This window comes from Colletotrichum acutatum (assembly GCF_030867785.1).
Source record: "Colletotrichum acutatum strain CBS 112980 chromosome Unknown BDZ83scaffold_55, whole genome shotgun sequence".
In the NCBI taxonomy this organism is placed as follows: Eukaryota; Fungi; Ascomycota; class Sordariomycetes; order Glomerellales; family Glomerellaceae; genus Colletotrichum; species Colletotrichum acutatum.
Window position 1 is genome coordinate 189,604 of NW_026849049.1, and position 13,844 is coordinate 203,447.

At 54.8% G+C, this 13,844-nt stretch overlaps 6 protein-coding genes across 6 annotated transcripts; 2 read left to right on the top strand and 4 right to left on the bottom strand.

The window, feature by feature from the left end:
• Positions 1–146: 146 nt before the first annotated feature.
• On the bottom strand, positions 147–603 carry BDZ83DRAFT_623884 (uncharacterized protein). The gene has a single exon (XM_060508414.1). It carries the CDS (start codon positions 415–417, stop codon positions 157–159), a length of 261 nt encoding a protein of 86 aa, XP_060364260.1. The 5' UTR covers positions 418–603; the 3' UTR covers positions 147–156.
• A 383-nt stretch (positions 604–986) lies between these two features.
• On the top strand, positions 987–3,217 carry BDZ83DRAFT_623886 (aminopeptidase I zinc metalloprotease). The gene has a single exon (XM_060508415.1). It carries the CDS (start codon positions 1,205–1,207, stop codon positions 2,996–2,998), a length of 1,794 nt encoding a protein of 597 aa, XP_060364261.1. The 5' UTR covers positions 987–1,204; the 3' UTR covers positions 2,999–3,217.
• An 11-nt stretch (positions 3,218–3,228) lies between these two features.
• On the bottom strand, positions 3,229–4,739 carry BDZ83DRAFT_623887 (EXS family-domain-containing protein; the record flags this gene model as incomplete). Its single annotated transcript, XM_060508416.1, has 3 exons — positions 4,717–4,739; positions 4,218–4,662; positions 3,229–4,160 (listed from the first exon to the last, which is right to left on the bottom strand). Coding segments are annotated over exons 2-3 (902 nt in total), but the record flags the coding sequence as incomplete, so codon positions are not given.
• BDZ83DRAFT_360507 (SPX domain-containing protein) lies at positions 4,499–6,823 on the bottom strand. The gene is made up of 2 exons (XM_060502576.1): positions 6,689–6,823; positions 4,499–6,605 (listed from the first exon to the last, which is right to left on the bottom strand). The coding sequence occupies exons 1-2, from the start codon at positions 6,726–6,728 to the stop codon at positions 4,675–4,677; spliced, it is 1,971 nt and encodes a 656-aa protein (XP_060364263.1). The 5' UTR covers positions 6,729–6,823; the 3' UTR covers positions 4,499–4,674.
• A 3,567-nt stretch (positions 6,824–10,390) lies between these two features.
• On the top strand, positions 10,391–11,557 carry BDZ83DRAFT_752859 (uncharacterized protein; the record flags this gene model as incomplete). Its single annotated transcript, XM_060514262.1, has 2 exons — positions 10,391–10,893; positions 10,954–11,557. 2 exons carry the CDS (start codon positions 10,391–10,393, stop codon positions 11,555–11,557), a joined length of 1,107 nt encoding a protein of 368 aa, XP_060364264.1.
• A 100-nt stretch (positions 11,558–11,657) lies between these two features.
• BDZ83DRAFT_360525 (methyltransferase) lies at positions 11,658–13,435 on the bottom strand. Its single transcript, XM_060502577.1, has 8 exons — positions 13,179–13,435; positions 13,087–13,116; positions 12,918–13,011; positions 12,825–12,866; positions 12,585–12,739; positions 12,492–12,529; positions 12,296–12,433; positions 11,658–12,238 (listed from the first exon to the last, which is right to left on the bottom strand). Exons 1-8 carry the CDS (start codon positions 13,221–13,223, stop codon positions 11,758–11,760), a joined length of 1,023 nt encoding a protein of 340 aa, XP_060364265.1. The 5' UTR covers positions 13,224–13,435; the 3' UTR covers positions 11,658–11,757.
• Between the last annotated feature and the right edge of the window lie 409 nt (positions 13,436–13,844).

A 13,844-nucleotide genomic window follows, 5' to 3' on the forward strand; every position in this document is an offset into this window, starting at 1 on the left:
CTCCGCCCGGCCTCCGGTGCCCCCGCCCGCATTTCTCAGTGCGATTGAGCCAATCGCCCCCGACACCTTTCCTTGGCTCGTATTCCTCCCGGGCTTATGGCGCGGGGCCGGATTATCAAATTCCATTCGTATGCCAATAGCTCTAAGCATCACCATTCACGTAGTCCATCTTGTGAGATGAGGACGGGAATACTCGGTAACCTGAATGGAGAAGACATTCAGGTATCTTACTGAAGGATGTACTGTGTCATCAATCGGTACCTTAGTGGATAGCGACATCATGTCTGGAGTACCAAAGTTAACACGCTGCTTGGATACTATTTGGCCTCTAGATGATGGCCTTCCACTCGTCAGATACGGACTTAAAATGGAGGGACTCATTAAAGAGAAGAAGACGAGTAAGAGATTACGAAACATGTAGAAAACATCCGTCTTGCGATTGCTAGTTGTGTCAGCAGTAGTGGATGGCTATCTACAATACAAACGATCAACTGTTTCAAGGTGAGGTACGGCACCTCTACCAGTCAGGTATTTACTTGATGTAAGATAGTTCAATACAAATTGATGAAGTTTCAATGACTGAAATCAGGGGTAATCAAAATTGTCCACCTTGAAGTACTGCGTAAAGGTACATCACCTTGAGAGCCCGAAGTCAAATGACGCCATTGTAACCCAAATTACGCAGAGTCATTATCGTGGCTTAGCTAAGCATCTTACCTACATGCTGCGGTGCAGCGACCTGCTTGAATTGGCCAAGCTCTACCCCGTGCCCCCTCACTGGGCCCCATGGCAACGGATCCAACGCTGTGCGATAAGCACCTCTTCTGTCTGCTTAGGTAAGACATTGTAGGCGATAAGACAAAAACCCCAGACATGTCGGCCCGTATCGGCGTAGGCTCATTCGCCGGAGCCAATTGAAGCTTCCGGCGGGTCGCAGATCCGCTCGGTTCCAGCTGCCCCGTGCCTCTCGTTCCTGCGCCTGCCATGTTGTGCCTGTGACCGACTCGGACGGGAAGCTCCAGCTGAGGTGTCTTCAACGGCCAACCTCTACGATTCCCACTCCGCCTCTTTCTACCTTGTCACCTTGCCTGTCTGACCTTGACTCTTCTCCTCTCTACAACATCAACCACGCATCTATCCTCCACAGCATCGCGCAACCTCACCCATTCCAATTCTCAGGCAGCGCGCATCGCATTGAGGGTCAATGAACCGCTTCCTCATCACCAACTCAAACGCCACCGTTCAAGCAACACATCCCCTCGACGCATCGCCCGCTATGACCAAGCACACTCCCGACTCCCTTCGCTCCCGCGTCTCTTCTCTCTCTCTCCGCCTTCAAGCCATGGAGCACGCCGAAGCTCTCTCGCGCTCTCAATCCCCCGCGCCCTCCATGTCCGCCTCCACTACCACCGCCGCCGCCCCGGGCCCGGCCTCGAAGCACTTCCTCCTCGCCGACATGAACGGCCGCCCAGCCTCCCAGAACCCCGTCTGCGAGTCCTGCTGGAACACTCTCCGCTACAGCGAGGTCCGCCAGACCGTTCGCGCCGCCAACCCGGCCGCCTGCAAGCTCTGCGCCGTTGCCGCCAGTAAACCAGAGGCCTACACCCAGCCCTTTGTCGACTTCCTCTCCGAGAACCCCACAATCTTCCACGCCGTCTCCTACTTCAAGGACAAGCTCGCTGCCGCAGGATATACTGAGCTTCCCGCCCGCGAAAGCTGGGCCTCCAAGGTCCAGCCCGGAGGCAAATACTGGACCACCCGCAATGGTTCTGCCCTTATCGCCTTCTCCGTCGGCGAGTCCTACAAGCCCGGCAACGGCGTCGCCATGATCGCCGGCCACATTGACGCACTCACCGCCAAGCTCAAGCCTGTCAGCTCCAAGCCAACCCGTGCCGGATACCACCAGCTCGGCGTCGCCCCCTACGCCGGCGCTCTCAATCAGACCTGGTGGGACCGCGACCTCTCCATCGGCGGCCGTGTTATCGTCCGCGATCCCGAGACCAACAAGACGTCTACCAAGCTTGTCCGCCTCGACTGGCCCATCGCCCGCATCCCCACCCTCGCACCCCACTTCGGCGTCGGCATGATGGGCCAAAACAACCCGGAGACCCAGGCCGTCCCCATTATCGGCCTCGACTCTTCCGACCCGGACGCCGCCTCCGCCACCCCCGTCGAACCCCTCGGCCCCAAGGGCGCCTTCGTCAACACCCAGCCCCCCAAGCTCGTCAAGCTCGTCTCCAAGGAGCTTGGCCTCGCCTCCCCCACCGAAATCGTAAACTGGGAACTCGAGCTCTACGACTCCCAGCCCGCGCAGACGGGCGGTCTCGACCGCGAATTCATCTTTGGCGGCCGCATTGACGACAAGGTTTGCTCCTGGGCCGCCCTCACCGGTCTCCTCGCGGCCGACTCGGATCCCAAGGACGGCATAATCAAGCTTGTGGCCCTCTTTGACGACGAGGAAATCGGATCCCTTCTCCGCCAGGGCGCCCGAGGCAACTTCCTCCCCCTCACAATCGAGCGCGCTGTCGAGGCCCTGAGCGAACATGCCGACGTCGCTTTCGGCTCAAATGTCATTGGCCAGACCTTTGCCTCCTCCTTCCTCTTGTCCGCGGACGTGACCCACGCAGGAAACCCCAACTTTTTGGGCCTGTACCTGGACGAGCACATCCCCAAGCTCAACGTCGGTATCGCCATCTGCGGCGACAGCAACGGCCACATGACCACCGACGCCGTCTCCACGGCCATCCTCCAGCGCGTCGGCGAGCTAAGCGGTTCTGCGACGCAGACGTTCCAGATCCGCAACGATACCCGCAGCGGCGGCACTGTTGGACCCATGCTCAGCTCCGCCATGGGTGTTAGGGCTGCGGATGCGGGATTGCCGCAGTTGAGTATGCACTCCATCCGTGCCACGACGGGTGCGCTGGACCCTGGTTTGGGCGTCAAGTTCTTCAAGGGGTTCTTGGATCTCTTTGAGAAGGTTGACGCGGAGTGGCAGTAATTCTTCATGGGTATACCAAGATGGCATGGAGTAGAGGTGAACGTATATAAGTACTCTAGATATTCAGTAGGCGAGGGGTATGAGTGTGGGTGAGGTTGTTCAAGCGTGGCGTACTGCGTGGGTATCACCGGAGAGAAACACGAAGTTACGATTGCTTGTAGATTTATACAATATGTACCAGCACAAATTAGACGCATCATTTTGGATACGTTCCAAGTCAAGATTCACGCAGCCACTTCTTTCAAGACTGTTTCTGTTCTTCCCATTATTCTAACAAGAATGCTAATGCGAATTAATCATGCTCCAAAACCTACTCATTAGTCGTAGGTAGACTCTACGCCAAGCCTCTATTCCACCAACTCCTAATTATGATGAATTGACCGTCCCCCACGATCACGCACAAGACTATTCACCTGCCGAATCTCCATTGAATCCGCCTCCGACCCGCCTGACCGGATCCCCTCCTCATCATCGTCAGATGCAGACCCCTCGTCATCGTCGTCGCTCGCCATTCCGCCCGCCTCTTCGAGCTGCTCCGTCTCCGCGTCGACGGGCTTCCTCCTCTTCTCAAAATCCTGCCTGTGCGCCTCGGCGATGATTTTAGAGAAGCTTCGCTGGATGGGCGTGATGCCGGACATGACTCTCTGCCTGAGGGTTCCTGACTCCTCGGCGCGGGGGTCAGATGCCGCCGATGGCCTGGCGGTTGTGGTTGCGGATGTGGTTGTAGCGCCGCCACCGGTGGAAGCAGCGGGTGCTACTACAGCCTCGCTGGTCGTTTCCTCTGGTACCTTGCCATCCTTAGCAGCGTCACTCTCAATCGAGGAACGGGGCGCGACGAGGGGCTCGATGCGGTACGGGAGGGGAACATCGCGGGAGGCTTTGTATTGCGCGACGTTGGCGCAGTGTTCGTTTTCGACGCGGAAGAGGGTCCACACGCCGCGGCGGGATACCTCTGCAAAGGCAACGAGGAAGGAGACGATGGTGGAGTGCTGTGTGTCGTGGGTGAAGATTGCGTAAAAGATCCAGGCGAAGCGGAGGATGGGGTCGATGACCATGATGAAGTAGTAGGGCCAGCGTTTCTTGAGGGCTGTAATGTCGCGGAGGAGCCAGTGCCGGGATTGGGGCTGGAGGAGGGAGAAGTCCATGAAGAGATCCCAGATTGCTAGGGTTTGGTTAGTAAACGTACGACTGGCGATGGCATGAGGCGAAGAGGGCTTACATGTGTAGATTGCGTTGATGGAGGAAAAGGTGATGAACATGGCGAGGTGGCCGTGGGTGTTGTTGATGCGGTACATGGATAGGGAGACGGCGGCCATGATGGACATTGTGTATTTGCCGCCGTTGACGAGGTGAGGGAAGATGTTCCTCGTGTCCTTGTAACGACGCAGGCATTGTAGGAAACGCCAGATGGGAGGCAGGGCGCCTAGGAAGCCGAGCAGCCGGGAGTGGCTGGAGTTGCACTGAGCCGGGTTCTCCCAAGCGTTGGCGTATATACAGAAGAACAGTTCGACGTTCTGATCAAGGGTCAGTCAAGGATATTTAAAGGGGCGTGGGGGTGGCGGATGAAAACTCACACACATGGCGTACGTCAAGGAACAGTAGATATCGCCGAGGAAGAAGTCTCGGAACTCGACTGGGTACAAACCAGCCAGCAACAGGCGCCACTACATGTATCATTAGATTATATCTGTAGCAGCGAGAGGAGCTAAACAACTTACATGAGCGTACGCGAACCACCTTCGACTCCTTGCCATGAAAATGGGCGCGGGGAGGAAGATGATGAACACGGAAATAGCAATCAGGACCACGGGATAGTATTCATACACCTCGTTCGTCCCGTACTCGCTAAAGTTGAGCCATATGAATACTCCAAAGATGAAGGTGAACAAGCTAGGGAACTCGGCGAGCTGCCGCCAGTCGAGATTGTGCCGGGTATCGAATTCGAAAATAAAGGGGTAGTTGATCTTGTTCCGCGTCCAAATGGCACAGTTGAGGCAGAACATGCAGAACAGGAGCAACATCAAGAAATACCCGCCGTAGATCTGCAAGAGGTAGCTGGTGCGTGACCGTACCTCGGGATCCTCGTCGAACAACAGCTGGCCGCCAAAGACGACGCCCTGGATAGCGAAGACTAGCCCAGTGCCGAGTAGGATTCCGCAGCGGAAAGCGCTTCCTGATTCATCACCCGGTCTGCGGCTCAGACTTCGCAGCTTGCCGGCCGCGAGTTTGTGGTTGCCACGCTCAAAGTACCGAGCATACAGGTCTTCCACCGCCTTGATATGGCCGTCCACAGCGTCACTGTTGACGAACCACGACTTGCTGACCTTTTCGTTCATGTAGCGGTACTGAGGCCGGGCGTTAACGGCCTTGTCGTATTTTTTATTCAGCTTGCGGAACGCAGTCCGGTTCAGGAGAGCGTAGGACTTTAGCAGTTCGAGCCCGCGGTAGAATTCCTGCAGAGCGAGCTTGAGCTTGCGTTTGGCGGTTCGGTACGGGACGTCGTGTTCGTGAGGTCGTCGGATGTAATCTCGTCCGGCGTCGCTACCTTCCGGACGCATGACTGGGGTCTGGGCCATTTTCGACAGTGCCTTGGAGTTTGGCCCTGGGCGGAAGATCTTGGACTTTACAGGATCGATCCAGCCGAGGGGACCCTTTTGGGGACCGTCCGAGTCGCCGTGTCCGCCGTTTAGGAAGTCGATTTCTGCCTGTTGCTTCTGGACATGCAGCTCTTGGGTCCGTCGGTTCCTCATCTCGTGCAGTTGGTCCTTAAGCAAACTCAGTCGTTCTCCAGCCTGGTCCTCCTTCAACTTGTAGAAAGCCTCCACCTTTTCCAGCTCAGAGTCTAAGAAGTCAAAGAACTCCTTCTCTTTCTGCCGGACGAGGTCAATAGCCAGCCCTTGAAGCCCGTACTCTGGGTTCGTTCCTGATCGGTTCAGAGGTGACGCGTTTGAGAACAGGCGCCTGAGACCACCCCTCGGCGAAGCATTATATCCAGATCCAATTGTCGCAGAGTGGGGGAGCCGTAGCGATGAAGGCGTGTTCTCGTGTTCGGTCGGGGGCGGGCCAGAAGAGCGAGGCGCATCGGCAATCATGGAGGCGCTTCTCTGCAAAGCCTGGCGCATGGGCTGGTCGTCCTGAGCAGAAGCGGGCTGCGGGCTGGCATCACTCTGGTGCGACGGCACGCGCATTGCCGGTCCGGGCAGCTCAAAGGTGGCCTTGCGATCCAACGGAGCTCCGGTATCATGATTCGGCGGCGTGTGGACGAAGCTCCCGTATTGTAAATCGCTCGAACCGTGGTTCAACCCCTGACGTTCGTGGTTGGCGGATGTGGGAATCGCTCGCGCTGGTGTCGCGGGCTTTTGTCGTGCTGAGCCGACCGGAGCCGGGCTGTGACGGAGTGAGGTCCGCTCGTCGGGATTTCCGCCTCTCGAGTGTCCATGTTTCTGGTTGTTGAAGGGCGAATGACTGTGGAAGAAATTGGCAGCGATACGGTTCTCGCTCTTGCTGGCGTTGTTTTGCGGGCTGCCGTTGGCGCGGTTGATGGCGCGGGAGACGGCCTTGACGTACTTCTTGCCAGCCTTGTAGTTGAGGTACTTGATGCGCCATTCTTTACGAGACCACTGTCAGTATGAGAAGAGTAGTAGAAGAAGTACAAGAAGCCATTCGTAGAGAGACAAAGGCGGCGCATACCTGGCACGAGGTCCTGCTCGAGCTCCTTTGCGAACTTCATGACGTAGTGGCGCCCGTTGCGCAGCGCGGCCTACCTAAACGGTACAGGAAAACAGCGTTTACCGAACAGCGTTTACCGAACGAATGGAAGAGGCAACGCCATGTAAACCTTATGAGGTGTGTTGAAGCAGGAGCATGTATCCGAGGGTGTCGTTGAGGTGTTCCAATGAGTCGAGTCGCACCGCCTCGTTCTCAGGTTGGCCCTTGTTTTCGTCGACAGGACGGGGAATTCAAGGCGTTTTGTTTGGGTCTTGTTTTTTCTCCAAGGTGCGCGCTTGGACGAAGCGTTCGCCTACAACTTTGGGCAGCCAAGCTTTTCGTTCCATTGCTTTCAGTGCTTGCAGCTGCCAATTCCCCCCCGCCTTTTCTTTCGTCTGGTGTTCCATTCCCTCAACTTTCATGTCTTATCGTTATCTGATTACCCGAGTCAGTCTCAAACCGTTGACTGCAGCTGTTGTCGCCAATCGCGGTCCAGCGTTACAGCACGTCTTCGCTGTGACTGCCGATTACCAGCACTGGAGGTCGCTGTATCCCGGGCTTAAGTGTTACCTAATGGTACCTTACAACGCTCGCGCCAGGCGATGGGAAGGAAAACTCAATTGACAAGACCCAAGAACGATGTTGCTTATGTCAGCTCGGAAAACTCATCCCGATCGTGTACAAGATACTTCCACTGGACCTCTTGCCCTGTAAGTTTCATGTAATTGCCTTGTCTTTTCCTCGCTGCATCTTGTGATCCCCTCATCTTGACGGTTGACTACTCGACATCCATGCCAGGTTTCCATCAATGTGCTGTCACATCGCATACGGCTCTGACGAAAGCCAGAATTTTATGGCGTTTCTCGGTCTTCTCAACTCCACGTTATCTAATACCGGAAGACCACCTTACATTCGCGAACCGTCTTGTCCAGAGCACCATGGAGAGACCTCGGATCAGAGTTCAAGGGTTCATCCGACCTCAGTAATGCATCTCTCAGGGTCCTGAATTGTCACGCTACCATCGCCATCTGTCACTGTCGTTCCCTGGTCACATCTCGGCTCAATCTGGCTCGGGATAAACGGCCTGCTGATATGTGACTTGTGCCGCAAGCTACTCGCCCAACCAACCAGCAGACAAGGGAAGGGCCTGCCGCCTACATACATATATGATGCATCCATGACCCAGTCACGCCAGCAATGTCCTAGGCGCTCTGGCCTCAGAGACATTGCCTGAATGGCCTCATGCGAGTCCACATCTGTGTCAAGCTGCCTGTTGATCACAAACGGACTTTCATCTCCAGACACAAAGGATGGACACATGTTTACGACGGGGAGACGGCGAGGAGCTACGGCCCAAACAACCCATGCAGTTTTCACGATACGACGCCGTCAGCCGCCTGAAGAAGGGCCAGACTAACCATAAACCGAGACTTGGCCCTTTCCAACATGCAGACTTCCAACCAGCACTCAATACGGCCTGCCCATCGCCAACTTACAGCAAACCAATGCACGGGTCGTTGGGCCGCCTCGACCCATTCGATCCTCTGGGCGCTTTCTGCCCCCAGTGGTCTCCAGTGCGCTCCACGCATGTCGACGCGGCCGGGCGGAGCTGTCGTCAAGGATAAGCCTCGATGCCCATGCACTTCACCACATCGGGCAGCCCGTCGACCGGGCGGCCCTCCCCTAGTTCCCCGGGGCAAGGCAGCCTAAGCCCAGGTCCCTAAGGCCACAGAGGGTGTCCGCCGTATCGAATAGCCCACACGATGCGGTTGCGTCGAGAGAACACGGGAAGTTGACGGGTAGTGAGGAGAAAAGAACGCCGTCGACGGGAGCCGGGCCAATAGTCAATTGCCTCGAACGCCTTCGAGGTCGTCATGGGCAGGGCCGAGCCTTTCAACGGCCTTACGGCGGCTCCTCATTAACTACCTGCTCTAGTGTATTCACACATCTATATCCGCATGTGCCAACGGCGAGGTGGCAATAATAGCTTGACGCCATGCAGCCTGCACATGCAACGGGCGTGATCTCACCAGAGGTATTGGCTTTCAAGTTGCAGCTGCACGCAAGACCGTTGCCCTTTGAACTCGCTTAGATCCAGGAATGCCGAGGGCGGGAAACCATGCGATTTCTATCCGCGAGACACACAAACACACACGGCTGTGTCATGCTCACGAGGCGCGGGATCACACAGGCCGAACCAAGACATTTCTTACCTGTTTCGACGCCTCATTCCTGGGCAAGAATGTCGCATTCACCTACGAGCATCACTCACTCAGTCGATATGACAGTCCTTGCCATCTTTTGAGCTGTGAAGATAGCTGCAGACTCACAGCTATTCCGCTGCTCAATGTTTCGACAAAAGAAGTCATAGGTGACCTTGCTTACAAGTGGGCGCGATTTGTGGGCTTGAGGGGGGTACGGTCTCGTCCCTCACTCCGCGGTGACACTAACCATGAGTTCGCGAGTTGAGCAAGCCGTCACGGTCGTCAATGACTAGAGAGTCGAAGCGAACACAACCGATGATCTTTGTCTCACCACGGGAAGCGATCCGCAATGATTCCCGCGCCAACTCGCCCCCTTTCGTCAGCAAGGTACGTGATCCTATCGCTGTGACATCGCAGCGAAATGGCAGCTGCGCGGTCTCGATGTGCCCTATGTGCGTATGGAAACGAATGTGCGGCAGACGGCGGAGACTCTCCTTTTGGGTACCAAATTTGGTTGGATTTGGTTGGATTTGGTTGGGCTGGTTGGTTCGTTGGTTGTAACTTTTTTCTCTTCTTCCTGTGTTGGATCTTGGGTCTTTGGAGACGAGCTCCCCAACATGGGACAAGATGGACCCCATGTGCCGCATTATCGCATACGCCGCACTCAGCCAGCCCAACCCTAGCTCAAGGGAGGTCCGGCTACACGAAGAGGGTGGGCTCTTTCTTTGAGTGAGGACTGGGCAATCTTTGAATATCCTTGCTTTTTATGTACGAATCGGCGCATCTTTTTCTATGGAGGGAGGGGAAAGAGATGGGCAAGCGGGCGTGCGTCTGCGCCATGGTCAATGGGTAATGTGCAAGGCATGTTTATTCCTTTTCCCTCTCCGCGACAGCCCCGTCAAGTTTGCTCGGATTCCTAGAACTGCAACTCTGGTTGGGCGAGGGCGAGGGCTTCTTTACCAAGTTACCGGGACAGTTGAACATTCCACAGCCTTGATTGGTTGCACACGGCTTGCTTCGAGGGTGCAAGTAGCTATCCGAGACACTGCGAAGCAAATAACTCATCTATATCAGGTCTGGCTTCCCTCTTGAGCACCCTCCGGAGGTACCCTTGCCTGATCTGCACTCTTGTCCTCTTCTTGCGTCTCTTCGCACCTTCTTGTTGAGGATCGAGACTCTTGAAACGACGACAACTCTTTGACATCTCTTGATCCCTCTACTCCACACTGTACGGCAGACCACCAACATGACGCTCGAAACCAGGTTCACGAATCTTGATGAGGCTCTGAACCACCCGAGTCTCTTGCATAGGGCCTCTAAGAAGTGCTTACGGGTTCTCAGAAAAGCCTCAATGAGAGAAAAGCCACGGCCCGACGACAAGTCAAGTACCAGCGGAAGGTCTTTAGCCAGTAGATCATCGTTCAGGTCATCGTTCTCTACGTCGTCCCTGTTCACAACAAAAACTGTAGAGGAGGATCACATGGCTCTGGACCGGCCCATTCCAGAGGAGCCTATCAAGGAAGAAGTCGGCAGCGAGGGAAACATTAGGAATGAAACACCCATCAGCGAGGAGTTGACGCAACAACAGGCTTTGAAGACACCGAGGAAAGAGCATCACCAGGGCCAGTCAACCTTCTTTCGGCAGCTGCCACCTGAAATTCGGCATCAGATTTACAGGCACTTCTGGATCTCGGCTGGGGTCGAACGTCATGCTTTCCTAAGAAATAGGAAACTCTTGTTCTCTCCCTGCATCACAGACCACGAGGCACCTGATGAGCGTCAGAATGGGGTCGCCAAAGACTTCCAAAAGTCCTGTTCCACAGCGGAGGTTCAGCCTCATCCGAAATGGTTCAAAAGAATGACATCTCCTTGGTGTAATCACTGGAAATGCGAGAGGTTATGGGAGGATATACGAGACGGGCGCGAAGTAGACGGGAACAAGACGCAAGCCTACATGGCTCTTCTTCTGTCCTGTAAGCGGATGTAAGCCACCTCCCTCTCCCTACCCCGACAAGTAACCCACTAACCGTGATTGTTCATCAGATACAACGAAAGCGTAGAATCCTTCAGAGAAGCCAAAACCCTAACGATAACTGACGGTCAAACCCTCCACCGCATCCTCCGCTGGCCCCGCCCCAAATACCTCCACCAAGCCCGCCGCCTCAACATCTCCCTCCGCCACGACAGCGGCAACTTCCTCTACCTCAACGGTGCCTCCATGTGGCATATACTCTCCGAGCAGGACTCTTGCCAGGCGGAGAGCATCTACCTCTGGCTCGACGCCGAGTGCCCTGTCACGCGCCGCTTGCTGCCCGAGTTCCGCGAGCTATACAACTGCGTACCAGCGTCCGTCGCGGCGAGGCTGACGATTGATTTCCCCTGCGACGCCGACGACGGGTTCTGGGCGTGGGAGGACGGGTTGGAGGTGGAAGCAGCGGAGGGCGGTGGGCAGGTGAAGAGGTTGGGTCCGCTGGTGCCTGAGTTCCGGGTTGTTGCGAGGGGGCGGCAGAGGTTTAATGAGACTTCGGCGGGGTATGTTAGTTGTGTTGATCGGGGGAGCCCGAGGAGACGGGTTCTGAGGGCGAGCAATCCGTTTGAGGATATTTTACTCTATGGGAGAGGATTCGTTGATGGGTCATACGTCTAGTCGAATAATCCCTCACAAGCTCGGATCAAATTCATCAAGTGTCGCTGTGTTTTGGTTGACTACGAAACATACTTCTCTCGAAGTTTGAGGATTGTAACTCTTCCTGACGGAACTGCTGAACCAATTCCCAAAAATCAACCTTCTGCTGCCGGCTGAACCTCCTCCGTCGTCAACGGCTTCTTCCCGTAGATGGACCAGCTTCACACGTTAGCTTGATACCACTTCAATAGCATGAAGACAATGAGAGAGAGAACACCCTTACATGTTGTAGTAAGCATGGATGTTCCTGTCCCCAAATCCTTCCTCGCCTCCATGGCGAGAATAAGAACCTCCTCTTTTGTCCAGTTCAACGCCCGGGTCAGCGGCGCCATCAGGAATCCCTCCCAGTTCGGCGCCAAGTTCTCGTAGTTCCAGATCCCAATCTCCTTATGCTTCTGGTCCTTGGGCCAGCCGTTGGTCGGCCACTTGAACCGCTGAATGTGGACGTCTTCAAAGCCAATCTCCTTGAGCACGCTTTCGAAGCGGCTGAATTCCTCAAAGGGGGAGCCGAATTTAGCGAGCCCCTCGGACCAGAGGCGGACGCTCTTCATGAGCGAGGTTTCCTCTGTCAGGGTGCCGTCGTCGGAGACAGGGACTGCGTCGATGTCATTGAGCTCGAGGTAGCCGCCTGGGGCAAGGTTGCTATGGCTGATTTAGTATTCGTCCGGTTTTGAGGAGAGATTCCGGGTCACTACTGACTCGAAGCATTTCTCAAGGTATCGTTTCCAGTTGCTGATGCTGCCTGTCATCATTCGACTGTGGATGTAATCAAAGGGCTTCGAGAACGTCCATGGCTCCTCAATGTCATCGATTTCAAACTGGACGTTTGGAGGAACACTACAAGACAAAGTGATTAGCTGAGAAGCGTTCCTTGGGAAATGGGTGATTCTCATACAACGCGGGTTGGACTGCCGACAAATCGACGCCGATTACCTGTACCCCCGTCAGTCTGCATAGCGTCTAGTTCGTACTTCAAGAGTCCCTATACCTCAGCCTCGGGGTGTTCGTCGCCAAAGTCGATAGCCCATATACCAGATCCTGTACCGACATCCAAAGTTCTGCCAACTTTGGCGTCCGGATCGTTCGGCGGCGCGGTGCCAAGCCGATCATCAAATGTTCGGATGAACAGGTTGTGCTGGAGGTCTGACATAATTAAATCAGTCCTATCCAGCTTCAAGATTGATGCCCCAATCTATGTCAATGATAATCTACCAGTTTGAAGACGTACCAAGGCGATCATTTTCTCTTTCATCGTTGGGAGCGGCGTATTCTGGCGAGGTCAGTGACGGAATTTGCTGTCATACGATGGGTGCGGACTCACTGCCGTCCTTGTACTTGTGGTAGGTCCGTCCGTTCTCGATACGATACTCTAGAATGGAGCTAGTCACGCTTGTAGTAGATGAAGCAAGACTTGACTATCAAAGAATGAGGTTTGTAAGTTTATCATGGCAAGCACTCTGAATCGGTAGCCCGACACCGGGTTCGCTTACATTGGTCACCGACGAACCGTCGGTTTCACTCTGGAAGAAGGGTCACTATTGAACTTTCGCAGCTTCATGGGCCTTTTCCGTGGAAACCATACATGCACCTCATCAACTGCGAGATGGTCATCGTTCGGTGTGGTCATGCTGTACTATCGATATCGTGATGATTTGGGAGAGTGAGACCTGGCAATGGCTCTTATTCTGTCTTTCGTTGAAAGGGATCGTGGGGTTCCGGTGAGAAAACGGGCAGATGTTGCGCTGAAGAAGCGGGAGCGAAATGGCATCGGACCACTTGGTAACGTATCATATGTGTTTGCCATTCCTACCCCTCTTCTCGCTAAAGTGGGCAGGAAGGTGCATGTTGGAAGTGATCGAATCCTACGGTTGGTTGTGCATCCGCACCCCTGCAATTAGGAACATCTGCATACCACAGTGGGCGGTTGTGTGGCGTAAGTCCAACTATTTTGCTTGCCGTCGGCTGCTCGTGGTCTGAGACTATGTTCGACAATACAATTGCACCTCTTACGTCTTATCGCTCAATTGAAGTATTTCTCTAAAAGTTCTTCGGTTTGTAATTACGTGAGTTGGATTAGGTATATCTATTCGGAGAAACGATCTTCTGTTTGGGAGAAAGAGCATCAAGACTGGTCCTCGCAATATTGAGATAAATCATGACGAATTATCCAGTAGATTCCGCGTTACTCCATTCGCAACAGCAGAATCCTGGAATAGAAACAACAAGGCTTTGGGCTGGAAACACAAGG